Source organism: Rousettus aegyptiacus, unplaced genomic scaffold, assembly GCF_014176215.1.
Source record: "Rousettus aegyptiacus isolate mRouAeg1 unplaced genomic scaffold, mRouAeg1.p scaffold_m13_p_3, whole genome shotgun sequence".
In the NCBI taxonomy this organism is placed as follows: domain Eukaryota; kingdom Metazoa; phylum Chordata; class Mammalia; order Chiroptera; family Pteropodidae; genus Rousettus; species Rousettus aegyptiacus.
Genome location: NW_023416306.1, coordinates 39,234,833 through 39,262,657, shown reverse-complemented (window position 1 = coordinate 39,262,657; position 27,825 = coordinate 39,234,833). Strand labels below are relative to the sequence as shown.

General features: G+C 39.8%; 1 protein-coding gene across 1 annotated transcript in view; it reads right to left on the bottom strand.

Moving 5' to 3' along the window:
- The window catches only part of GNA14 (G protein subunit alpha 14), a 150,870-nt gene extending 123,742 nt beyond the window's left edge, over positions 1 to 27,128 (bottom strand). Inside the window, exon 1 of the mRNA XM_016157638.2 lies at positions 26,012 to 27,128. Coding sequence (XP_016013124.1) covers positions 26,012 to 26,135 — 124 coding nt within the window. The 5' untranslated portion in view covers positions 26,136 to 27,128. The remainder of the gene's footprint in view (positions 1 to 26,011) is intronic.
- Between the last annotated feature and the right edge of the window lie 697 nt (positions 27,129 to 27,825).

Genomic DNA, 27,825 nt, shown 5'->3' with positions numbered 1-27,825 from the left:
CCCTGATGGACAAGAATGACTGACATAAGTTCACACTAAGCTGCAAACACACAGCAATGGAGCCTTTCGTGCACACTGATATGGACAAGCAGCAAGGGTATGAGAGAGCAATTCCAGGGCTCTAGGGAGAGGAAGAACAAGCAGAAAGTGGAAAGGTGATGAAGGGGGATGTAAAAACCAGAAAGGAAAATCAACCCAGCAAGTAGTTAAAGACTCACTTATGTTTTTCTTCTTTCATGTTCTGGATTTCTTTGAGGCATAGTTAAGTCCCTCCCATTCTCCACTGGATTAGCAGGGAACTAGTAGACTAGAGTCACTATCAGAATTTTCATTCTTCTTTTTGTTCAAGAAGAATCTAAGCACAGATGTTCACTTCACATGATAGCCACTGACTTCTATGTGAATACAAGTTTGACACTGGAACCTATGGTGTTTAGAATCCACGAATGCTCAGTAAGCATCTGTGGGACTTTTCAAGAGGTCAAGATCCCTGCTTTCTGATAACATGCTTCAAACATCTTTGAGCATAGAGAAGGAGCAAAGACTTGCATGAACATCATCATGAGATTTGGCCTTTGTTTCTGTCATCTATCATGAATGAAGATGAAATATAGCTGACAAAAAAAGGAGGCCGGTATTATAGGTCAAAAACCACACTGAGCTGGAAGCCAAGGCATCTTGGTTTTCCTTCTGATTCTTTACTAATTAGCAAGTTTCTCTGCTCAGTCCCAGTTACCTCAGCTTGAAATAATGAAGTTGAACTATATGAATTCTAAATTCCTTCCAAGTTCTAAGATCTTATTATAAGCAGCATTATTTTTCCATTTCAAACACAACTAGATAAAAGACTATCCACTTGCAGAGAGTAACTCACGATAAGTCTAATATATTCTGTTGAAAGACATCTCCTTTTCCTGTTAATGGGAGGGAGCCATTCAAACAATGAAGTAATTCAGGAAATGTTTGCCAGAGCAAGATGAGCTAGATTCTTAAGTGGGCAGCCATGAAATGAAACAGAAACATTGTAAGTGCTTTATTATTCTCCCAAAAGGAAGAAAACTATTCTCTTTTACTATTCTACCCTTTTAAGGCCTTGACCCAGGAGAAGGCAATGTAATTGATATGGAAAGAATTACCAGCAATTAATAGTTATTGTTTTCTGAAAAGATTTTAAAAAGCTTTCTCCTACCAAAAAAAAAATAATAATTCTGAGAAGGTAATTTTCCAGTTACTAGGATAAAAACCCTTATTCTGACTGACTCTTCCTAGTTGAGTATTTTCAAATCTATTTGAAGTCAAGCAACATTTCCCCCTACAATCCTATTAAGATAGTTGTTAGTTTTGAAACAACTCGTTATGAATATTATCCTGTGATTATACAAAACCAGAATCTCAGCCTCTTAGATACTTCCTTCATTAATAGGAATAGCCCCCTTCTTTTCAGGAGGTGGATAGCCAATATTATTGAAACAAGTATAATGAATATCAAAACTGAGATCTCTGTTTTCAGATGCTGTGTCTCCTGCATATTGTGTCTTGGCGAAGGCTCAAAAGAATTGTTGCATGAATGCTGCCATCAAATGGGCTATAAAGGGCTTAATTAGCAGGAGTGCTTAGAGTTGTCATTTTCTGGGTCAATGTTATAAAAGGAAAAATGCTGTATGGCTCAAAAGCTTCAACCTTCCTAAGCCTTTTGTTTTGCACCGAATTTGTGTTCCCACAAAATTCATACGTTGAATCCATAATCTCTAATATGATATTAGGAGGTGGGACCTTTGAGAGGTAATTAGGTTTAGATGAGGTCATGTTGTTGGGACTCTCATGATAAGATCAGTACCCTTTTAAGGAGAGGGAAACACCAGAGCTCACTCTCTTTACCATATGAGGACACATGAAGAAGGCAACTATCTACAAGCTGGGAATATGGCCCTCACCAGAACTCAACCATGTTGCGATCATGATCTTGGACTTCCCAGCTTCCAGAAATGTGAGAAATGTCTCTTGTTTAAGCCGCCCAGTCTGTGTTATCTTGTTACAGCAGCTCAAGCTAAGATACCTCCCTTTCCTTATCTGGAAAATAATGGATCTGAATAGAATGATTTGAGATTCTTTTGAGTTTCAACAGCCTATGATAATAATAATCTTTTAAAAGGATAGATTTTCCACAGAAGTAGAGTAAGAATTTCAAGTTAGTCACTAGCTTATATAGACCAAGGATATCAAGTGACATCCTGAGAAGGCACAAGTAAGAGATCAGAATAATAAACGATTGCTGCTGAATTCTGAACACAGAAGCCATCATAAATCAATGAGCCAGGAAAATGGCTTGATGGAACCACTGTTTGAGGCAGATGATTCAAGTCGGCATATGTGGGAGTTGGCATGACTTAGTAAAATTTCTCGAGGAAGGCACGCTGGGTCAAACATGTTCAGATGTGTCTTATGCAGATTGACATCACCTGCATCTCACACCTCTTAACATGGTATAAAGAATGACTGTGAAACCAGAAGATGGTTTCCTATGGAGACCAACTATGAAGACCGTCACAAACTTTTCTGACTGCCAAACATTTCTTCAATGCCTTAATGCTGTCCTGGATTAGTTTCTTAGGGCTACCATAACAAAATACCACAGACTGGGTGGCTTGAACAACAGAAATTTACTTCTCATAGTACTGGAGGCTGGGAAGTCCAAGATCAAGGTGCTGGCCAATTCTAGTCTTGGTAAGAGTTCTCTTGTAGGCTTGCAGTTGGCCCCTTCTCACTGTATCCTCACATGATAATGAGAGAGAAAAAGCTCTTTGGTGTCTCTTTATAAGGACACTAATCTTACTGGACCAGGGCCCCATTCTCATGACATCATCTAACCATATCTATCTACCTTGCAAAAGTTCATCTCCAAAAACCATCACATTGGGGATTAGGACTTTAGCTTATTAATTTTGGATAGATGCAATCATTCAGTTCATAACATGCTCCTCTATACTCACAAACAAAAGCTAAATAAGCCACTTATTCACTAATGCCAATATCTATATGAGTTAGATCAAATGCAGGCAAACAAATAAACTACTTCTGTTATAATATTATAGACCAGAGTAGAGAAAAATAAGAATCATCTATTAGAAATATTTGTAAGATATAAGATTTAGTTCTTGCTTCAGAGGTGGCTAACGTATAAATGCCACCAATTCTTCACTTCTCACTTGTGTTAAAATGGATCCTGGTTTCACTTAACACTTTTTTCCCTCCCTTGCATTTCAAGGATGATTTTGCTTTTGTCAGACTAGGACTTTAATAATGCAGAATCAAGAGGAAAGGAGAAGTAGAATAAGTAGATAAAGAAAAACTCTGAGACTGGGCCACAATGACTCATGGATTCAGTCTAGCTACATTTGTTTTACCCTGCCTTATTCTCAAGTGGTTTTAAGGCACCCAGAAGATGACTAAGATGGTGCTGCCAAGAACTAAGAAGGGTCTATGATTTAACCCTATTTGAAAGCTAACAAGTTTGTCTGCCAGTTTTCATGGATGCTGGCAGAAGACTTGAGATCCCCAAGAGTCAGAGACAAAGAACTTTATGACTCATAGCAAAGAACGAAGTATGAGGATTAGCATATTTGTATCAGTTCTCCTACCCCAAAGTCCCAAGAGGACTATGTGGACATGCCTATATGGATGCCTGATGCTCTGTGGTCACATTACAAGAGAGGAACTCTGAGCTTTGGAAGCGTGAATCTTTTATAGTGAGTTGTAAGTGCGTTGGCCCTTTACTCTGGAGAAAGACACCATCTCTATCTTTCAAGGTTGTTTGTTATGTGAATATCTTTGAAATATCAGGGAAAAGACATTTAGTGTCTTGCTAGCAACATATGCAGAAACATGAGCAGCCCATGGGGAATTACCTCCCAACGGTAGCCATGGAGGTGGAAAGGAGACATTTCAGACAATGAATCTCTCTTGGCTTTAACTGTCCTCCTTTTGTACTGCTCCCTTTCCAGTCCTTTTCTTACACATGTGATCTACGGATTAAAAGAATAAGGAAGCAAAGAAAGGCAATGAAAGTGATACCTAATTTTGCTATTGGTGGATTTGAGTAACTTGTCCTTCTTGTACCCATCACAGTCTGATTCCAAAGTTTAAAAATGGAAAAAAACTATTCTCAGTGATCCAAACAGCATTTAGCCTTTGGATTTCTACACTGAGCTCCCATTATGGACACAATTTGACTTAGAATGCTCTCATGATCTGGAAGTTTCTAAACATGGAGTTCCCCCAAAATGCAGAGTATGAAGGCTCATGATCAATGCACAATTTAAACAACATCAACATAAGAAAAAACTAAAGAGGAAACAACAGATAATACTGTCACATAATACAATCAATGTGCCATATTTCAGTCAACAATGAACTGTGTACACAATAGTGGTTTCATAAAATTATAATGGAGCTAAAAAATTCCTATTGCCTAGTGATACAATGTCATAACACAATGCGAATCCCACATGGTTGTGGTGATGCTGCTGTAAACAAACCTATTTCATTGCCAGTCATTTAAAAATACAGCATACGATTATATACAGTACAATAATAACTGTCTTATGTGTTTACTATAGTTTTTATCATTATTTCAGTGTGCACCCTTTCTACTTATAAAAACAAGTTTGCTGTTAAAGAGTGTGCCATGTTATGCCAGCAGTCGCCTCATACATTTTGTGTTTACCCAGTCTCTTAACTGTATCATTTTCTCTTGTGCTTGATTTAATCTCACGTTGTCTTATAAATTTATTATAGCCTAACTGTAGTGTTTATAAAGTCTACAGTAGTGTATAGTAACGTCCTTCACATTCACTCACTACTCACACACTGACTCACCCAGAGCAACTTCTAGTCCTGTAAGCTCCATTCGTACTTAACTGTCCTATTTTATCTTTTAAATCATATTTTTACTATGCTTTTTCCACATTTAGATACGTAGCTTCGGAGCAATAGGCTGTACAACATAGTCTAGTATGTAGCAAGCTATACAACGTCTAGGTTTGTATAAGTATACTCTATGATGTGTGCACAATGACAAAATTGCCTAACAACTCATTTTTTTAGAACATATCCCTGTCATTAAGTGGCACATGGCTGTATCAACAAAAGTAATTATTGAATGGTTATAAAAACCATAATGCTATGCTAAAGATTACATATACATATATATAATCCTATTTGATTTTACAAATAAAGAAATTATATAGAGTCTAAAGAAATTAAGTTCTTATCAAGAGTCATACAGATACTAAGTGATAGTTGGAATGTAGACACAAAAATTGAGTTCTTACATAGTCCACTAGTTTGCCTCTGACAAGAAATAAAAAGTAAGATCATACTCGCCCAAAGAACCAAAATCAAAATGCTCGCCAAAAACCATGTAGCAGGTAACCACAGTGAGACAACCACAGGAAAGGCTTTCTTCCAAGATCCTGTTCCCAGACATCGTTCCTACCAACCTGAGGGCTCTTGTGCTCTGAGTCTGAAACCAGGAAAAATGTGTAATAAATAAATAATATAAAAAACAAATACTAAAACCTAAAATGCAAACAAATACAAAGACATGGGGCAAAACAAAGGAAGACAAGGACTCACTCGTAGTCCTAAACTTGGGCTAGACTTGTAGAACATGAGCTGGCTTCAGGAAAAGTCCCCCATAATTTGGTATGCTCTGATAATTTGCCACTAAATAGCTCCTCATACCTAATCTCCTCTTCTCCTTACCAAAGCAGTATCATTAAAAATTTTATCCTGTTAGAAAACATGTTGGAGATGAGAGGCACATGTTAAAGATTAGCATCCGTTTCTCCCACAGTATAAGGGAATAAACAGCTGCTAGTAGTGTAGTTAGTGCGAGCAGCAAAGAGGTTATCGCTTTATTTTTTGTTTGGAAATAGAGTTTTTGTCAGAGTAGGCTAAGGCTCTGTTGCAGTATCAAATACATCCCAATATTTCAGTGACTTCACACAATGAAAACTTATTTTTCATTCACACATACAAAATCCAATGTGTTCATGGCTGGGCAGCTTTCCTCCAAGTGGTGACTCAAACCACAAGGCATTATTTATCTTGTAACTCTGCCTTCTCTAGCTAATGGCCTCAAAGATGACTATAAGAGATGAAGAGGATGTGAATGGGAGATTTATTATGGGCCAGATTTATTACTGCCAAATAGGTGGTGTTTACTTAAGTAGAATAAGAAAGAAGTCACTTCTAATATTCTTGACTGTAAATAAATGTCCCTTAAGACCGATTTCCCTCTACTGCCTTAAAACCATTCTCTCCTTTATCCCAATGAATAAATGAAAATGGTACACATCACTTCCACCCACATTCTAATGACCAAAACTAGACATACTGCACATCTATCTCACTGTCTCACACAGGGTCAACTAAACCACTCTGGGTCCTTAGTTCCTGGGCTATCTGGATCAGAGTCCTGCATCTTTGTTTTCAGTGTATTTCCTCAATAAATCCTGGAGCCCCATGCAGCTCAATTTTGACACTGTGTCACATGCAGATAAACACAATGAGGCAACTAATATATATTTAATTCTCCAGTTCTTTCTCAATCTTTATGAAACGACAAAAGAAAGATGAATTCTTAATTTTCAAAATGTATCCTCAAAATGTCCTCTCTTTATCACTTTTCATCTTAATATTTTCCACACAGAGAGAAAACATTCCCTGAAACAATCTGAGTCTCAACACTCTCTCCAAAAAAAAAAAAAAAAAAAAAAAAAAGCCCCACAGCTTCTGTCTTTCCTCTTCCTCACTTCAGTTCTCTAATACAGATCAACTTGGCCTCCCTTATTTCTTTAGCATTCTCTCTGCATTATCCCCTTTCTAAATTCTCCCCATGGAGAGCACCCGTTGACCTAGTGAAAAAGAATCTTGTCCTTAAAGAAACAGAGTTGGTAGATGGCAAATACTCCCACGACCATAATTCACTGTAAACCCCAAAAGCATTTAAAGCAGCAGAAGCCAGCTTGCCTCGTGAAGGGCTATGAACTTGGAAAGACAAGGTTTAAAAGTCTAATTTAACCAAAAATCCATTTACATTTGTCAATCTTACTTTCCTCTGTATCCGCAGTTCTTGGCACAGAGAAAGTTCTCAATTGCCTGAGGAATAAAGACAAATGGTTTTGCTGCTGAAACAAATGTGACAGGAGCCCTATCATAGGACCTTTACATAGTAAATGCAACTGGCCACTTGATTCTATCAGTCTCCAAATTAGCCATCGACTGTTTAGAGAATAAACTCTCCCAACGCCTCTTAGAAATTATCCCAAATTAATTGGGATGTCAGGAGAGAATGTTTGTAAGCCATTAAAGAAAAATCAATCTTAAGGCGCATTTATTTATAGTCTAGAATATGAGGAATGCCTTCTTTCTTTACTTAGGTAAGTAGCACCAATTTGGTAATGTACTGATCAGTTTTCCCCACCTCCAGAAAAACTTTTCCAAGTCCTCACCATCAGGAAACAGCACTGTCTGTCCTGCCCTCGCCAGGCACTCAGCGTGATCTTTATCCTGACATAGATCACTCAATGTTTGTGTCACCTCTCCAAAGGACTTGGGACCCTCCATCAGAGTAGGATGACCAAGCAGGAACTGATTCACACTTTCCCTTGACACATGTCCCAAGGCCTTTTGTCCCTTAAGTAACCTGTTTATCATCATATACAGTCTGTACTTAAAACATCCCTCCTCAGTGCTGGTAGTTGAAAAGGATGTATATAGAATTATGTATATTATTGCATATCATATATGTGTTATATATATATACAATGGCGAAGAATTTTATCATACCCAAGGCTTCACTTTGCATGCAAGCCTTCAAAGTACTAAAGAATCATCAGTTCTTCTGGTTTACTTTTTTTTTTTTAATCACGGACAGTCCATAGTAGAAAGAGAACATGGAATCAAAGAGAGAGCGCGATCTTTTCTTGTTTCATAGTTACTCAGTTTTTTCATATCTTGACCTTGAAGCCATAGTTTATGGTATAAATGTAGATTAAAGGAATAAAAGATTTGTCTAGAACCTCATAGTTCTTAGCCGCAGAGTAGGATGGAAAGTGCCCAAGCTGTGGTATTTATGCTGGGATACAAGATGTCGAGGACATCAACATTCTAGATTATTTGTAAATGACTGATCCATTAAATGACTCTTCTAACTTCACATGGCTTGACTACGGCCTACCCGGGGATAGAACCATGGATGTCACTCAAAAGATTTAACATTTATGGCGTAGCAATGGCACTAGCCAATTAGAACAGATGCTGTTCCACTCGTAGGGGCTAGAATGAAGAAAGTTAACTGCAGTGAGAGGCATTACTTATTAGCTGCGAGGCAGTGGGAGAATTGAACTATTCCAGAGGTGAAGCCCTGATATCTAGTCTGGAAACAATAGAGGGAATGGGCACTCAGGCTAATGACTATTTACCAATTAGCATATAAATATTTCATTATTTAATTAAATATTGCCTGGTACATTAATGCTTACCAGCTGATAACCAGCCATGGCTACAGCTCTTTCCTAAGCACAGAATCAAGATCATGTAGCAGTAGAGGGAAAATACTTCTTAATCTAACTTACAATGTCTAGACCAGTCATTTACATCACTATTCAAATTTAAACATCATAAAGGCCTCATCCTTATCCTGGGAAAAAAAATTAGAGTCAGTGACCAGATGAAATCAGAACTCTATTTTCGGCTCTCTATGTCATAGCAAAGTCCCCTCTCTAAATATCTGAAATGTAGATGACTAATCTCTGTAGCCCCAATTTCGATCCTGGTTTCCACACTCATATAGACATATTGACCAGAAAATGTCTAAAAACAGAACTGCCGATTTCCTGTCCCCCTCCCCTCACTCTCATCTATCTTCATAAATGGCATTATTATTGACCCAGTTGCTCAAGTCAAAAAACAAGAGGCCATCCAGATTCTGTCCTTGCATACCCCTGAGACATCTATCAATACATCTTAATCAACCCTACCTTCAGCACATATAACCCAGTCTAAGCAATTCAGTCAACCTCTATAATTCCTATGCTAGTCCAAGACACCTTGACAGGTAACCTAGATAATTCGATAGCATCTTGGTCTTCCTGCTTTCCACTCTTACCAAATACAGTCTATTCTCTGTCCAGTAGTCTGAGTTTCCTTTTTAAAAAGACAATCAAATCACCTCCCTCTGCCAATCATTGCTCCCTTGGTCTCCCAGAGCCCTTAAATAGAAATCCAAACTCCTACTTCTCTAAGTACACCTTCTTTCATACCTGCTCTCCCTCAGCAAAACATAATGCCTTTAGCTCTTCCTGAAATCCACTGAGCCTATTTCTACCTCAGGCTATTTCCCTAGCCTAAAACATTATGCCACTTCCTGGTATGCTATTCTCTGGTCTTCATGTAGTTTTTCCCACCTCTCAACTCAATCTCCCCTCAGTAGTCACTCTCCTCAAAGAGGCCTTCCTATTGAAATAAGACTCACCAATAGCCCAGGTCTCTGGTCTCCAATTTCTACCCCCTCCCTCTGCTTTTTTCCTTCCTTTTTTCCTAACCTAAAATCATCCTACATATCTATTTATTGTCACACTACAGTATAAGCACCATAAGGGCAGAAGTTTTGAATTGTTCTCTTCTGAATCCCAAAGGTAGAGAACAGGACCAGGGCCACAGTTAGCTCTTAGATATTTATGACAGGAATAACTGATTTTTTTTTTTAACCCACCAAAACATGGTCGCTTTCTGAAAATTCTTCTTTGGAATGAACACATATCTTGACATTACATTGCTTTTGTGATATTTAAAGGATTTCATTGTTGAATTCTTATCTTGGAATGCATTCTTCATGCTACTTCAACAGCGAAGAAACAAGTAATCGCATGGTAAACCACCTAAGGAGTATAGATCTTCCCATCATAGATTTCTAGAATTTCAGAGCTGACGTTTTAGTGATCATCCATCATCACGGTCTCATTTTACTACAGCTCTCAAGGGTTTTTAGAGCTTTGCCATCCAATATGGTAGCCACTAGTCACATGGGGCCATTAAACACTTAAAATGTAGATAATCTGAATTGAAATGTGCTGTAAGTATAAAATAAAAACCAGATTTCAAAGATTTACTAGGAAAAATGTTTATAGCTCACTGATAAATATTATCAATTACATATTGAATGATTATATTTTGATATATCATATTAAGTAATATATATTATTAAAATTAACTTCACCTATTTCTCTTCATGTTTTTTAAAAATGAGACCTGGAAACATTTAATTACTTGTGTGGCTCCCATTCTTTTTCCATTGGACAGTACTAGTTTTGGTTAGGTTAAATAATTTACCCAAAAATCCCACTGTAATGGAAGACACAGCAGCACCTGCCAGATGTTTTCCTTCACTCAGCTTCTTTCCATTACATAAACCAGCCATGGATGCCCTAAAGTAGTTCTTTACCAGGGTAAAAGAGAAGAGCAATTAAGAACAAGGAATACTTGGAACCAAACTACCTGGTCAATCAAATCCCAGCTCCACAACTAGTCATTTATAACTTTGGGGAGCTCATTGAATCTTTTACTTTGGTTTCCTCTTCAAATGGAAAAAAGTATATTGCAAACCTCAATAACTTATAAGGATGAAATAAACTGATAGACATATATCCCTTAGAATCACGTCTGGCATATAGTCATTGTTATATAAGCTTACTGCTATTATTATTACTAAATATTCATATGCTTTAAAGTAAATTGAAGGCTAGAAGGTTTTTAATGACAGTGTTAGCTCAGGAGTCATTTTTATGTCAACAGATATTTTTACAATGAGAACTTCCAGTCGATTACCAATTCAATACATTTCTGTCCCTGACAAACCTGTTCCAAAACACTGAGAATATTATACATGTAAAGTCTCATATTACATGATAATTCAAACACGGTTAGAGATCAAAAGAATATGAAGAACTCTATGTTCACCAAGGCAAACAGCAAACAGATAGTATTTCCTCAGTTGTGCTAGAGGCATGCAACACACACACACACACACATACACGCACGCACACACGCACACACGCACATGCACATCAGTTTCTCCCCTGAGAAATCAAATAACTAATGCTTTCACTATAACTGAAGAGTTACTGTGGAAACTCAGAGCTATAAGAATTTAGAGACTGCTGAATCCAGTCTCCTCATTTGAGCAATAAAGGAGCTTCCATGACTTTGTGTCTTGCCCAAGGTCACACTGCAAATTAAAAGCCATACTGACATTCACAACAAAGATTTCTGGCAATCTGTCCACATGGTTTTAAATAACATCCAGCTCTTTCAGGTACTTGAAAGTTTAAAAGTACTCAAAGGAAAAGCAATTCATTAAACAGGCAACGCAGCAAATGTAGTAAGTGTTTAGAATTTTGAAAAAGTGCAAATTTGCAATATTTCTAAATATGGGTCTAACAGATATCATAATATAAATTAAGGTATTCTTTGAGTTTTCCTAATCATAATAATTAAAAATTAAACCCTTTCTATTTTGGCCAACATGATTCTCCTTAAAAAGAAAAATGAGTTCAAACAGAAAAATTTCAGATACTCAAGATGAAACTTTAAACAAAGGAATATAATTTTCTTGGACAGTGAGCTTTTTGACCATTTTCTGGTTTGCATCGAGATATAAAACTCCATTGTAGATAGAATCAGTTTGATTATCCTAACGTCAAATTCAAATTGCCTTGGCAGTGCTAACTGATTTCAAATTACCCGGTGGTGATAGGGAGGGGGAGGGAGGGGGAGGGGGGGGAGAGAGAGAGAGAGAGAGAGAGAGAAAGCGCGCGCGCATGTGCGTACAGACTAAATTGGCTTTACTGAGGCCATGCCTATTTGATAGCCACTACCTTTAGTGTTCAATCTTTTCTTGATGCACTTATGTCAAATAAACCAAAGCCGCCTCTTCATTTCTTCTATTTGCCCATCCCCTAATGCAGATACAAATGAAATAATTAGGCAAGGGAGAAAGATTTCCTCATTACACTAAGTGAATGGTAATTTGAAAATGGTCAGGGAAAGTTCAACCAGTTTTCTCATGCATGAGCTACCAATAGACAGCCTACAATTCTGCAATGACAAATACAAGGCAGAGAGAAGATATTAAAGGGAGTGATTCAGTCAACTTTCAGACATTTTAGAAAAAGCAGCATTTAAACCAAAATGCTTGCTTTGAAGGCTTACAGCTGGTGGAATTTTCAGTAGGCTGATGGCTGGTGTTAGGGTTTTATATTTAATTCACTATTTCACCTTGTTCTTTAACTCATTCTTAAATAGCTTAACATTTCCACTGAAATGGAAGAAGTGAGTGAACAATAATACATTGATAAGATGAGTTCAAACACAGGAAACCCAAAGCCGAATATAGACAAACATTAAGAAATTACTTCCTACCTCTCATTTCTTGAATCTGAGTTTTTCTTCTTTACTTTAAAATGACAGTTAAAGAATTAGAAATGACAGTTATGAGACAGCTACAAAAGCTAAGAAAGTATAGAATCTATAACACAAATTAGATAATGAAAAAACTAGTTGCATTGTAGGTGGCAGTGGATACAGAATCCAATCAATTTTAAAGTTTTCTTTTAAATAATAAAAATTGCAATTAAAGAATAAGTGATGCTCTGGGTTGCAAGAAAACATATGAATTTTAAAAATCATATAAACTGTTAGGTCGACATCATAAATCTTTTCTTGGATGGGTTAAACTTCGCAAGCCCCATAGGATAAAGAAATAATACTCAAATCATACATGTAGTAATAATACTCTTAAGTTAAATTTAATAAGTAACCAAGAGTCAGCATTAACATTTTTTTATGCTGTTGTTATTTAAGGTATTTCAATCTGAAATTATCTGAATTGTGATAAATTTACGTTAATCATATAAATGTGATTATTTGATTCGATTACTTTAGAAACTATTTTATTACATTTAGAGACTGTTTATTATATCTGAGACTGTTTAAAAGAATGAGGTTAATTTAACCTATAACTTTAGGTTTATGAGATCTACTGGAGTCTCTTAAATGCGTAGCTTTTGCTTGCTGCTTTGTCCAGAGTTTGAAATAGTTGAGGATACTCAGATTTTTAAATGTGTAAATATGTTTAAAAATATTTAAAGAAAATTTAATCATTTAACTCACTGAATAAATGGAGTTGACTTAGTAGTAAATTAAAAACTAAAGAATTAAGTAAAATGCATGGTTATTTTTATGCAAATATAGCACAGCATGTCATATATCACTAGAATGTTGATGACGGTGTGAGAATGAGAGACCCAGATACAGCGCTGTCCATCAGCTGACTAATCACATCACCACATTAGATTCCCTCCCCCATATTATGCTCTGACTTTTCTTAGAATTGCATGACTTGGAAAGAACTCCAGATAAATTATTGAGTATTAAGAAGCTAAATGCAAAACAGAATGCATAATATTTTATTAACTAGGATACTAGTTTAGCTATCATTTAAAAAGGGTGTCATTCCTAATATCCAAAAGATACAAAGAACTCATAGAACTCAATAACAACCAAAAAACAAATGATCCAATCAAAAAATGGGCAGAGGACCTGAACAAATACTTCTCCCTAGAGGACATACAAATGGGCAACAGCTACATGAAAAGATGCTCAATATCATTAGCTATTAGGGAAATGCAAATCGAAACCACAATGAGCTACCATCTCACACCTGGTACAATAGCTATAATCAACAGGACAAGTAATAACAAATGTTGGAGAGGATATGGAGAAAAAGGTGCCCTCATACACTACTGGTGGGACGGCAAATTGGTACAGCCACTATGGAAAACAGTATGGAGTTTCCTCAAAAAACTAAGAATTGATCTACCACATGATCCAGCAATCTCTCTACTGGGTATTTACCCCAAAGACTTGAAAACCCATATCCATAAAGATATTTGCACATTGAAGTTCATAGCAGCATTATTCACAGTGGCCAGGACATGGAAGTAACCTAAGTGTCCTATGATAGATGATTGGCTAAAGAAGCTGTGGTACATATATACAATGGAATATTACTCAACCATAAGAAGAGATGAAATACTGCCATTTGCAACAACAGAGATGGACCTCGAGATAACCATGCTAAGCAAAATGAACCAGACAGAAAAAGTTGAAAAATCACATGATATCACTTATACATGGAATATAAACCTAAAAGCAACAAATGAACAGGACAAACAGAGACTCATGGTCATGAACAATAGACTAGTGATTATCATAGATTAGGTGGGAAGGGGGGATGGTAGACAGGGTAAAATGGATCAAATACGTGATGACAGAAAGAAATCTAACTATGGGAGTAGACCACACGATGTAAAAAAATATAATATGCCTTACTGGTAAAAAAAAAAAAAAAAATGAAAATTGTACCTGGGAATGGCATTAAAACATTTTTGAAACCAAATAGAATTTCACCAAAAAAAAGGGTGCCATCATTCTTAGTTTGGGGCTACTATGACGGCTTCATGGAATCAGGACAATCGCCTTTTCTATGTCATTGCTTTTTCAACTTCAACACCCAATTTCCACCCCCCAGTAAAAGATAGCTGCTCTAGCTCCTACCACCAAGTCAGCATCGTTTTCTAGAAGAAAGCCCCCTTTCCTTTTAACATCACAGCTCAGAAATTGCTTATGACTAATGGTTTATATCCCATAAGCTATATCTTAATTTAACAGCCACACCTAGCAGCAGGCAAGCTGAGAAACATATAGGCTTTAGCTTGTGTGTACGCCCAGATAAAACTTCTAGTATTATAGAAAGAAAGAACAGATATTCTGGAGACTGCTAGCAGTCTCTGCTACAAATATGCCGCTTTTTAAGTAAAAAAAAAAAAAAAATTAAGAGTCTTCATTTTTATGTATAAGAAAATCTGAAAGCTTAGGATATAAATAAGATGCATGAAATAAATCATTGGTTCCAGAACATCAGCCCACAGTTAAATGTCAGTGTGCAATGAAGTTTTCATTCATTCGAAAGTGAAAGTTTAAAAAGAACAAATAGTAAGTTGGTCATAAGAGTATGTTCACTCAATTTAAAGTGTTACCCTCTATTAAGAATAAACCCTCTCTACCTTTTGAAATTAAAATATCCTTTCTTTTATGCAAAAAATGTTCATAGTAAATGATCACATATTTGTTCCTTCAATAAATGTTTCTGGAACACCAAGGCACTTCCAAAGATGCAAAAGATTCACTGGTTCCAACAGTACCTACAGTCATCAAATTCAGATTCCATAGGGATAGATGATAAATACAAAATCATTTCAAACTAGGATAATAACTATTTGAAAAAAAGAAATATGGAATAGGCTATGGGAAAATATTCTAAGGAGACTTAATGTGGATTGGAGAGTCAATGAAGGCTTCCAAGAGAAAGGGATATTTAAGACAGTCTGAAAATGAGTGGCTGTTACATAGAATAGTAAGAAGCATGCTGTAGGAACACAGATTGGCGTGTGCAGAGTCCTAAGAAGAAACTGACCTAGTGAAGGCCCTAAAAGAAGGTTTTATAGCTAAAAATGAATGATCACAGGGAATAATGGCAGAGCGGTGGTAGGAGACAGAGAAAGGGGCTCGCAACCCATGTAGATTTTAGATTTGCACCCAAGGGCAATGAGAAGACAGAAAGGTTTTGAGCAGGAAAATAATAATCAGATTTACATTTTTAAAAGTTCACTGGCTACAGTGTGGAGAATGGACTCGAGGCTTAGGAGTTGTGGATAATGAAGTAATCCAGACAAGATAGGAGGGAGTAGAACAGCAAAAAGGATGGCAAGAATTGGTCACAGTAGAGATTTGGCCTCTTGGGGTAGCTTCTGGTGAGTTGTTGGCTCTGGGTGACAGAGAAGTAGGACTGTGATTAAGAACCAGGACTCTGGAAGCAGACTACCTGAGTTCAAATCCTAGCTCTGCTCTGGCTGGGGAACCTTGCCCTGTGGCCTCAGTTTCCTCATCTGTGGAATGGAGAGGCTAATACTAACTGCACCCAAGGCATGGTGAGGTATAGGCAAGATCCTTCATCTAAAGTGTCTAGAATAATGATTGGATGTATAATTGTTATTATTTTATTATTATTTCCATTTCTAGTGTTATGTGTAGTAGAAGAATCAAGAAAACTCTGGATTCTGGTGGGGCACCTGGGTGGTCGAAGGTACCCTATATTAAGATAAGATAGATGGAAATGCATGATTTGGGGAAAGAACGGAAGACCCTTCAGTTTTGTTCAATATGTTCAATTTTGGATATGTTAAGGAGTTTATAATCATGTCTAACGTCACTGTTTTTAGATGAATACATTAAAATGTTTAACATTCTTACTCAGCCAATTTTTTAAATGGATGTTCCTATTTTGTTTCATTTACCAAATTTTTTGAAACACTCAAAATTCCCAAATCTGAAAACTGTTTGAAATGATAACAGTAATTACAAAGATTTATATCAACAAATGCAACATATTTCTATGTGGAACACATAATGTCTTACCCTTCAAATATCCCCGGTTAGTGCAATATAACATGATAACATGATTGCTTTTGCCGGCTGCACAGAAAGGGGTCAATTTCCTATGAAATCTGATCAGGTAATGATATGGCTCTTAACACACCAAACTAAGGTCCTAAACTTCAGGGAGTGTAATTCCTTGCAATGACTGTATGCCCTTTTAGAGCTTCCAAATTTCTTGTTCATAAAATTAAGTATGAGATGGGCCTCTAAAGTCATGAGGTCTAACTCCTTTATTCTACAGACAGTTCTATACATATTTAGAAAATTTATGATAGTTTTCAAATTATTTCAGAATAAAGCAATAGAAAAGAACTGGCAAATTTCTCAATTTCAGTTACATGTCTAAGTTTTATCATGTATAGTTATTAAGAAAAGTCTTCAGGGAAATACAGGAATATTTTCCAAGTATTTCATTCCTGGGACCTAGGCTCAAGTTTTCTATTTTGACACCACTAATCTAGGTATAAATACATATTCGATATGAGTAATTAGCCAAGATATTGAACGTTTTTAAAAAATCAATTCTGAAATTTTCTAATTTGCCTTTCTTAAAGAACAACCCTAGGCCTATCTTCTTTTTCATTAATGTTTCTAGATCACCCCAAACAAGAGATTTTTCAGCTCCTATAAAAAAATTCTTCATGCTTTTCATCTAGTATTTCATGTAAACCACACATAGAGATATACATATTCATTCAACCAGTATAAGCTCTGTACTCAACACTGTGAGATGAGTGGTGAGCCCTCATGGAGTTCAAGGTCTCATTTGAAACTCTTAAACTCTTCAATTGCCTACATGTGGCCCACCCACAGCTATGCAGATATTGGAACTCTCACAGCATTTGATCACTTTTATTTTTCTCTTAACATTTTTTTACATATGACAGTCCCTCTAATCCAGGAAGCAATTCTTTTCAAAATGGCATATAACTCAAAATAGAATCCAGAATATGCAGACGTTTCTTCCCTAATCTGAGAATTGAAATTGGTTTCACAAAATTGAAAACTATGTCAATAACTGGAACCATTTTGCTTTATTTTCAATTTGTACTATCAGATTAGGGGGAAAGGAGAAATAAATCATCTTATATCCTTGATTCCAAGATTTATTGCCACACAAATAAACATTTTTAAGGTTGAGATGTCTTTTCGTTGAAATGGTAAATTTGCTATGGTGGTTTTTTTCTCTCCCAAAAAGCTGTTTTAAAATTAAGGGCAGGTCTTACAATCAAAGTTGCCTTAGAAACAAAGAAATTCAAAATGAACACTTACTTAATGAAAGAATGAATTGGCAACTCAGAGACTGGACTTGGTTCTGCTGCCAATTAAATACTGACCACCAAGCCCGGTGACATCTGCTGAGTCTCTTCACCCTTCTGAACCTTCTCCTGGCCCCCATTCCATAAAATGAAGTTCGCACTTTTGTTTCTCAAACTCTCTGTGGTAAGATACCAGTTTTTAAAATTCCCCTCATTTGCAGACTGATACATTGATGAAATATAATGGAAATACCCTTCCAGGCCACAGCAAATTGTTAAATTGTTATAAAAGTTCCCAGATGATTAATTTCAATTTCTGTACTTGTCTTGTGTGCACAGACTGGCATGGGCATTTTAAGTGGCACTGACTTAGACTACAAGACACATCACTATGTAGATTAAATGAGGGTTCTGCAAATGATTTACCACTTCAATTTATTTTTGTTCAGTGATACAATTAGCTTATATTTCCCAATTATCTAGTAGCTGAGCAACAGAAACAAAAATTCTGGGGATGACTTATTCAAAAGGAAAGTGTTACTCATAGCAGATTCAAAAGCAGTGGCATAGTTAATCCATTTGTGGGTCACCAACAACTTACCAACAATACAGACACCTTTCAGGCAACATAATAAAAGATAAGTGTTCTCTTTTCCTCTCATGTGTTATAAAAAATACAAAATGTGAGAATTTATCACTTAAAAAAACTTGATAACCAGGAATAATTACTTTTGGATGGAAATACCAGCCAATATTCCACAGAGGGTGAATTTTCAAAGAGAAGACTGATATATGGTAGCTCTTTCTAGAATACGCTTCCTTCGCATGACTTAGTCCATGATAGAAAGATAACTATTTAATGGTTATTAGGCATAAAGCCATTGCAATTTAAAGGAGTACAATTTTTTGAGTAGCACCTCAAAGTGCAAGAATGCATGTAAATGTGACCACTTGTTGCTTTTTAAGGACTCTAGCCAAGGTAGAACATACGTGTGTGCTTCCTCTTTCTCTTTGCTCACCAACCGGGGGACAAAGGCTAAAAAAGGACCCCAAAAATTACCCACCTCAGATTCTGAAGACCCTTCATCAAGTTGACGAAGGAGATATTGCTTCAAGAAAACAGAGCATTCCCTAGGCTGGTCAGTCCCAGGGGCCTCCTGGATAACTGCTGAAAGGTAGGATGCCTGCCTTAGAGCGCAGAGTGAGAGGCCATGCAGTCCTGAGCTCCAGGCCAGTGCTGTTAGACAGACGTTCTCATCTTGAGCATGCATCAGGATCACCTGCAGGACTTGTTAATACAGATTGCTGATCCCACTCCAGAATTTGATTCAGAGGGCCACAATGTGTTTGCATTTCTAACAAGTTCGTGGGAGGTGCTGATATTACTGGTCCTGATACATAGTTCAAGAACCACTGGTATAAAACATCTGATGACAGAATTGGGAAGACATCCAAACTTTCGTTTTATAGGTGAGGACCCTGGAGCTCAAAGGGAATGCCTTGCTCATGGCACATATCCAGTACTCAGAGGCTCCCCCACCAAAAAGAAAAAGATCCTCAGATCTCCAGAGCCTCAGTGATCTGTTCACTTCATGATTCTGTTATGGCCACACATCAGGACCCTGCTCCCTAAGTAAAAGCATCTGCTGAGACTTCATACTGCTCACCCTCCTACCCACATGTCCTCTGGGAACTACGTGCTAGTTCTATCAGTGACCTTGTAATGGTATTCAGGTGGCCTGAGCCCAAACAGAGGGTTGGCAACACAATAGAAACTACTTCTTAATTAGATTTTTAAACCCAAGAAGACTGTCCCCAGAGAACATATTCTCACAGCTCAGCCATGTTGCCTCTCCACCAGCTCCCTGGCAGACAGGTATAATCAGATGGCCTGAGGTTTTGAAAAGTGACACAAGGATGCAAGAGGTGGTGATCTGCAGCACTGCTGTAGAGACAAGCATCCAGCACAGACTCAGTGACTATTGGGGTGGCAAGTCACTGGCTGTGCAGTTGGCAGTCTGGTCTGACACCAGTGTCAAGACTCCCTTGGATCCTGCCCTCAGGCTGAGCCTGTTCTCCAATTTCCATTGATTCTGTGTGCTTCCTGCTTCCCCTCCAATAAATTATTCTTCTGCTTAAATGGTCTGCAACCAAGAATCCTGGTCAACATGATATGATAGCCTGTAAATTTACTCATCAGCAGAGACAACTGCTGTTAATAAAAATTAGGGCTCCTGCAGGGACTTCTGCCTTTATAGAGATTTTCACTGATGCATTTCGATTCCCTTAACAGTGTTTGCTGCAGCAGCTCACTTGACTCATAGGGAGGCACACCTCCAGCCATGTCTGTAATGTATGACCCTGGCCAGAGTGATAGATCCATGAGTTCCCCTGATCTACAGCAGGACTTAGGCTCTCACAGGGGAAAGAAGGGTCCAGAGAGCTCCTGAAGAGTTTAGAGAGGAGTGGAGCCAAGTCATGCTGATGGCTGTGCTTGGAATTGCCCTGGCACTTGCTCTTTCCCAGTCTAATAAAAGTCGGTTCCTTTAATTTCATGAGATACCCTGGCGAGACAATCTTTCCAATAAAGTCCCCTGTTTGACTGAATTTCAACCTCGATCATTAGTAACATAATAGCTTTTCTATACTGACTTGCTGAAAATCCCTCTCTCTGTTTTCTCAGTCTAGCTGTCTCCCTCCCTGCAAACACACACATGGGAGTTTTTACAAGGAAACTTTTCTCTTGTGATTCAGGTATCATGGGAAAAGAGAAAACAAAAGGTGATCTAGACTAGAAGCCATCTTAAAAAAAAGAAAAAGAACCTTCTGAAAGTCAACATTTTTTTTTACATTGCTTTTTGTCAAACTCCACTGTCACATTTTTCCATTTCGTATCTGCTCACAGCCTCAAAACTTTTATCCTCTAACTCCATGCTTCAGAAATGTGGTTCTTTAGTTACTGGACACTAGTGATTAATTTGAGTTAGTGGACTTAAGATCTTTGTTTCAAGTGGCTTAAGCATCTTAAAAGAGAAGGTAGAGTCCACCCAAAATAACCAAGAAACAGCTGATTCCTGGACTAGGAAGGGTGGTACAAGACGAGCCTGCCTGAAAGGAAATGCTCTGAAAAATGATGGGGGCATGTCACAGCAACACAGGAACCAGCGTGAAGGGAATCTCATTATGCGAATCGGGTACAATTTAGGCTCCGAAATGATTAGGCACAGTAATGAAGTAAAAACCTTTGATTTATAAAAATCCCTCAGAATTCATAAGTTTGTATAGACAATAAACAAATAAATAGGGGCAAAGGGAGGCTCTATAGTACAATGTCTGTGGTAAATGTGGAGAGAGTGCTGGAGTTGGAAAATCATCATTTTGTAGCCATCATATTATAAACTGGATCAGGAATCATCAACTGATACTAAATCTAGAGGGACATTTTGATGAAGAACAGGGTACCTGCACGCTCTTTGAAAGTATTTCCCATAAAATTATTAGACAGTAGAGAAAGGGGGCAATAGCTTAACTAGGTGAACAAATTTAACACAATGAGGGGCAGATGGACATCAGGTGCCTCCAGAGGTGACCCCTGAGGACACAGCATCATCTACCCAGAGTTCCAGCCAAGAACGCATAGTTGGAATCTCTAATTGTAAGAAAATCATCAGACAAACCCCAAATGAGGAACAATCTATTTAAAAAGAAAGAGGGGATTATATGTTTTAGAATTTTTTTAAATCACAAAAGCAATAAGAGCCTGTGGAAAAAAAAAAGAACATATATATAAAATTTCAATAGATTGGGAATAAGGTACACCTGTGGTTTCTTGTGCTATACTTATTCTTACAAATTGTTCCCAAATAAAAAAAAAATTAATGATTTGGGGGAGGAGATTGACACTGCAAAGAGGCAGAGGGAAGTTTTGGGGATGATGGAAATGTTTTGTGTCATGACTGCGCTAATGCTTACACAACTGTTCACATTTGTCAAAACACATAAAATTATATACTTAAAATTGTTCACTTTTATTGTATGTAAATTATGCCTCAATAAAGCTTATTTGAAAAGGCATAATGGGTAAAAGTCCATTATCTAAAAAGTTCTGTATTCATTTAAAGGCAGAATAAAGAGAGAAAGCTTGCATTTGTCCCTTGAGAGGCCTCCACGGACTGCTGTGTCATGGATGGAAGAGGCTATCTGGTGAAGATGGTCTATTCCAGCCAGGATGGACATGAGCCACAGATATGGTCCCATGGTCCCCCTACCCGAAGCATATTATGGCACAGAAACTAAGCATTTTTACATTAACATCTATTTTTGTAGCGAACACAATCATCACAAAAATAGTTAAGACAACAAAATTCAATGAAATCTGCCCCCGGGGTGGGGGGTGGGGGGTGGGGTGTCCTTCATATTATCCCAGATCCCAAGAACACTACTTAGTGTCCTCAGAAATTTCTCTTAGTGGGCTGGGAGAAGTTTGCATGTGTCCTGCACAAGCGCCCACATGATGACATCAGCATCCGACCCTCATTTTTCCAGGCCCCACTCAGAGGATCCCTCCTCCAAAAGCTCCCCCTTCACACTCTGCCAGTACAACCCTGCAGTCTCTTTTAAGCATCTATGACCACCTTGCTAGTAACAGTTGCTTGTGAAAAAGCACTTCTAACTCAATGCTTGGAAATGAGCCCCGGAACTGAGCGCTATGCCTGGCACTTTGGAAAAGCCCATTGGATTAAACTAAGCAAAGCGGAAGGAAGGAACGTGAGCATACAGTAACCATTTCACTCCTTTTCCTCTTCACACAGCTGGAAAATTCTGTCACCTTCTACCAAGAAACCTGTACTATTGGCACCATTTCCTCCAACAGACTTCGGCCCAGAACATGATAGCTCTTGGTTATTTGTTATAATCAATGCAGTAAAACTTTCTGGGACTTGGATTTTCCACACTTTGTGCAAGCAGGAAGAGAGGCTTTAAAACCAGCTTATGGCTCAGAAATCATAAGGGAGACTCAAAGCAAGACATTTCTGTTAAAGCACTAACAAGATTGTTTAAACAAACTGTTATGCAACCTACTACTGATCAACTAAAAAGGAAAATGATACCTCACTGGTAGCTAAAAAAAAATGCTCAAAAATGCAGCTATGATAGCTGACACCAATAGCTCATTGCCAAACAAAGCTGAGAACTTAGTCCACAGTGAAGAAAGGACAGAGCTAGTGTTTGAACCCAAGCTATCTAGCCAAAAAACCTACATTTTTAACTCTTACATCAACATAAGTTAAATTCCAATTCTTCGATAAACATTCCTTCCAGACAGCTCCAACGTGAGGTCTCCATCTAAAATTAAGCCATCAGAGTTGCTGGAGACACTCAGCAGTTCACCAACCCTCATTTAATACTAAAATAATAATAATAAAAGATCACATTTCTCCCAATTTAATTGCCATTGTCCAGACACTTTCTTCCTGCACTGAAGAGTAGCATCAGGGTTCTTATCAGAACTCCTTTTTATCCTACTTTTATCTGAGGAAATGATAAGGAATTTCTTACTACTAAAGTCCACCATCTTCTTTATTTCCCATCTCCTTCTGAAAAAGCATCATACGGACATCTTGCAATTACTAGCCCTAACACACAACAACTTTTATCTTTCTTACAGACACTGACCCATTCTTTTATTAATTACAAACGGGATATGGACTGACTTTAGAAACATCCTCAGATAATTTCATTGTAAAAGTATGCCTCTTGGTGAGAGTTGGGGGCTTTTCAGGTCATTCCATGCTCCACACAGGATCTTAAACTCCCATTTGCAAAATGGAGCTTTCACCTGAGGCATCTGAGCAGTGGCTCATCTAATCCATCTACTATAGTCAGGTGAATGAACTTTGCACTCAAACTGCATGACTGCATACAAAGCAGCACAGACCCTTCCCTGACTCCTGTATTTTCTGAGTCATTGGCTCTTCCTTTGTTTTGGGAAAAATGGAAGGGTGCCTCACTGGTAGCTCAAAAAATGCTAAAGAAATCATAGGTTTTAAAGTCCATCCTTCTGGGGTTCTGGACAGCTCCATGTGGTTTGGAAACTATTTCCAGCAGTTTCTGAGTCACTAGCATTGACATGAGGAGCCAATTACAACTGGGCAAGATGAAAATGGGGGTCTTGGGAGCCCAGGCAGTCCTGCCTTGAGGAGGTAGGAAGAAGGATTCTAGTCACCAGGATTAAATTTGACTTCCGGGGCAAACATGTTACCTGCAAACATTCTTCCTCTAGTTTGAATGTAAATGTAAGCATTGTATTTCAAATCACTAGGCTTATAACTAATACAGTATAGCTCAGCTTACTGCTACTTTTTTCATACAAAGAGGCAGCATTTGCCAAGCTCTTGATATATTCCAGAGTGTATTTCATACTGACATGAATCAAAATATTTCAAAATGAAAGAAGATTCAGCCTGTCCTTGATAAGAAAAAATATGCAGCTAAAGCCAGGCCCACCCCTATCATTTGTGGGGCTTGCAGCAAGTGTACTAGACTCACATAATTACCACTTTATGCTAATCAAGCGAGCAAATTGTCACGCAATCCTTCTCTCTTGAAAAATGTAGCTTTATAACCACCTGAAAGTCCAAGTACAATTTAGAATTCTCAGACCCCTCAAAGTTCCAAACCAGACATGAAAGAGTAGCCTGGCCAATGGGCAGAATTCCTACCCTTCCCCACCCAGGCTCCATCTCTCCTCAGTGAGGCTTCCTGCGCACACCTGTGGACCCTCAGCCCACATTTCCAAGCTCTTACACAACCTAGCACAGCTGCCCTTTGGGCACTCCTAGGGGGTGGGGGGAGTCTGCCCTTCCTGCTTGCACAGGTCCTGAAAGCAGTCTTGGGGACTCTGGGCAGGGAATTCCATTGGAGTAGGGGTAGGGGGACAGGCTGCAGCATGAACTTTGGGTGGGCGGCTCAATTTATCTTCGGACACAAACCAGTGGGAGGGGTTGGGGAAGGCCAGATCCTTCCCCTCCAAATCCAGGAAATAAGAGCAAAGGCTTCCTTGCCCAAGGCAACACTGACTAAAAACCTCTATTCTAACTAGCTGGACTTCTCTTTAAGTTTTCCGGGAGGGTGACTCCTTATATTAAAAACAAATAAACTGGTATGAGAGACTTACTGTCTGGAAGAAATGAAAGAAAAAGTTGAAATACTTGCAGCTATCTAGGACGATTTGACAGCCAATATCCTGGTCTAGAAGACAGAAAAGGTAAACAGGGTTCTACAAAGTTAGAAAGATAGGTTCCTCTCCCTAGGGCATAAATTAGACAAACCTTAAATGTTCGTTTTTGAAAGTGGGTGTTCTACATAGACCTGTTTAGGGAGACCAAAAAAGTCCAATGAACTAGCTGAGGCCACAAAGTCCAAACGCTACAAACCAGCACACACTGAATTGACTGGGCAAAGGAGGTTTGGGCCTGCTGTAAACAGAAAGGCCTTGCCAGAGGGAGCCACGGAGGCAAACGGGGGGGGGGGGGTGTCACAGTGAGTGGAGTGGCCAGGACCTGAGTTTCACCCCCACAATTGACCTGGTATCTGCTGCCCTTTCTCAGTCAAAGCAAGTTCACCAGTTTCCCGCGCCTCCATTTTTAATTCTCTAAAATGGGGACATGACCTGCCTGCACTACTGGTGGTGATACCCAGAACTTAACACAGCCTGGCACTTGGTAAGCGCTCAGTCAGCTGTACCAATTTAGAGCTGAGAGAGCAGAAGCCAAAGCGGAACCCAAGAGGTGGATAAGGCGGCTCCCCACCAACGACCCAAACATTCGAAATGGGGTGCGGCAGAAATTGTGGGTGCTGGCGGTGGAGGAGTGGGGAGGTCGAGGCTTTAGGGAAAAAGGCTAGCTGGAATAGCTGGCTGACATACATATGTCAAGTGTTCCGTCTCAACCCTGTTTGGAGGTAATCGAAAGTCAACCAGTTGGAGGTACAAAGGACAGGCTCCTACGGCGTGGGTAAGCCCCCGGTTTTGGAAGAAACCACGGTGCACTTCTCTCGGCTCCAGGCCCGGCGGGGATCCCGGCAAGGGAAGCAGCGGGGAGGGAAGGTGTCAAGGAGACGCTGTCACTCACCCAGCAGCAGCAGCTTGAGCTCCCGGCGCGCGTCCTTCTTGTCCCTCCGAAGCTGCCTCTCGATCTCGGCGCTGATGCGCTGCGACTCTTTCTCCTCCGCGGACAGGCAGCAGCAGCCGGCCATGGTGCGCGCAGCAACCGACGGGGCGACGCGGTTCGGAGCGCCCCGATCCTCCGCCCGGCGGGTCGCTGAGCCGACCCTCGACGGGCACCCGGTTCGGAGAGAAAAAATGCGGGCCGACTTGAGTTCCGTTGTAAGAGGCCTGAACCTCCGGAATTCAATCCCTCCCGCGGGTGGGCTCCAAGGCAGGGGCGAATCCCGAACGTGGAGAAAGCTCAGATACACCTGGGATCCGGGCTCACGCAGCCCACGCTCGCTCGGGGGAGGAGAGGGCGAGCTGCTGTTGGGAGCGTTGCCGACCCCCGGAGATGCGTGTCCCTTGGCACAGGAGGACAGACCGCGCGAAAAAGTTGGGGAGAGAGGACGCTCCGGGTCCTGCGGGTGGCCGAGGCAGGCTTAGAGACCGCGTTGGTGGGAGGAAAAGGGCCTGGCTGGCCCTGGCCTGGAGAGTTCCGAAAACCTCAGCAGTGACCGCAGTCTAAGACCCAGTGGAAATGTTCCTGCTCGCGTTTAAGTCTCTTAAGTGGCTGAAGGAGGCGGAGCGTCTGGAACCTGCAACCCTGGCGTCTGCCCGAGTTGGCCTTGCGGCACACCAAGCCGATGGCGCCTGCGGGCAAAAGGGGCGAGCGGGGAGCTGGGGTGCGGAGCCGGGTCACCTCGAGTCTTCAGGAGCAGCCCCAACACCTGCCTTCCTGGGTGTAGCTTACCGGCGCGGGTGGGCCGCTTGCTGAGGTTTCTGTGACCCGCGCGCTCTGGCCACCAGGCCCTAGTCCCTGCCCAGATCCGGGTTCCGACAGGTGAGCGAGTTTCACCAACTCCCAGCCTCAACTCCTCCCAACTGCAAGAGGAGTGGAGGGAAGCCAAACGTCTGCCGCGGGACGCAGCATGTCAAGGATGAGGCTGAGCTTTCTACCCCGACCTGAAGTTGAGGCTCGCTCACCAGTGTCACCACCCCAAACTCCCTGGTTTCCTAGACGGGCTCCTTCCGCTTCCCGGATGCCCCAGCCCAAGTAGGGCTTGGCCAAAGCTTTTGGTCCGCTGGGCAGTCGGCCTGAAAGGTGCGGCTGGGCCTGAGCCCGCTGGCGCTGAGCTCAAGAAGCAGCTGCCACTGGGTTCAGTTAAATAAGAGAAGTGCAAGAGCAGAGAGTAAATATCCTCCGAGCCCTTTCTTACAGCACCAGACAAGGAGGGCTGGCCATGGGGAGAATGGAAAAGGGCTGGCTGGCTACTTTCCATTTTATGATGGGAAAGACTCCTGCTTTGTAGAGAGGGCTGATACGTTTCCAGCAACACCTGGCATCTTCCCTGCCCCAGCCCTGAAGCCTGACAGCTGCCTTGCAAAGGTGTGTCCACACAGCCACATTGGCCGGGTTCCTAGAACGTCAGAATCATGTCTGAGCTGCATTAATAAAAAACTTATGTCGAAAAGCACCTCTATGTACTCAAATGGCAGTACAGAATTCAGATCTTATCTGATTTTGTCTTCTGGGTAGATTTTGAGGCAGAGCGCAAAACGAGGTCCATGGGAAAAGCAGAAAAGAGAAGGTGGAAGGAAGGGATCTTGGCCACAGCAATGAATTTTTTTATGCCACTTAAACCACTTTATGGTGTTAGGTAATTAACTAATGCTTCTATTAAGAGTAAGCAGTAGTACCTTTTATATGAGTAGTATATATTTAATCAATTCGAACGG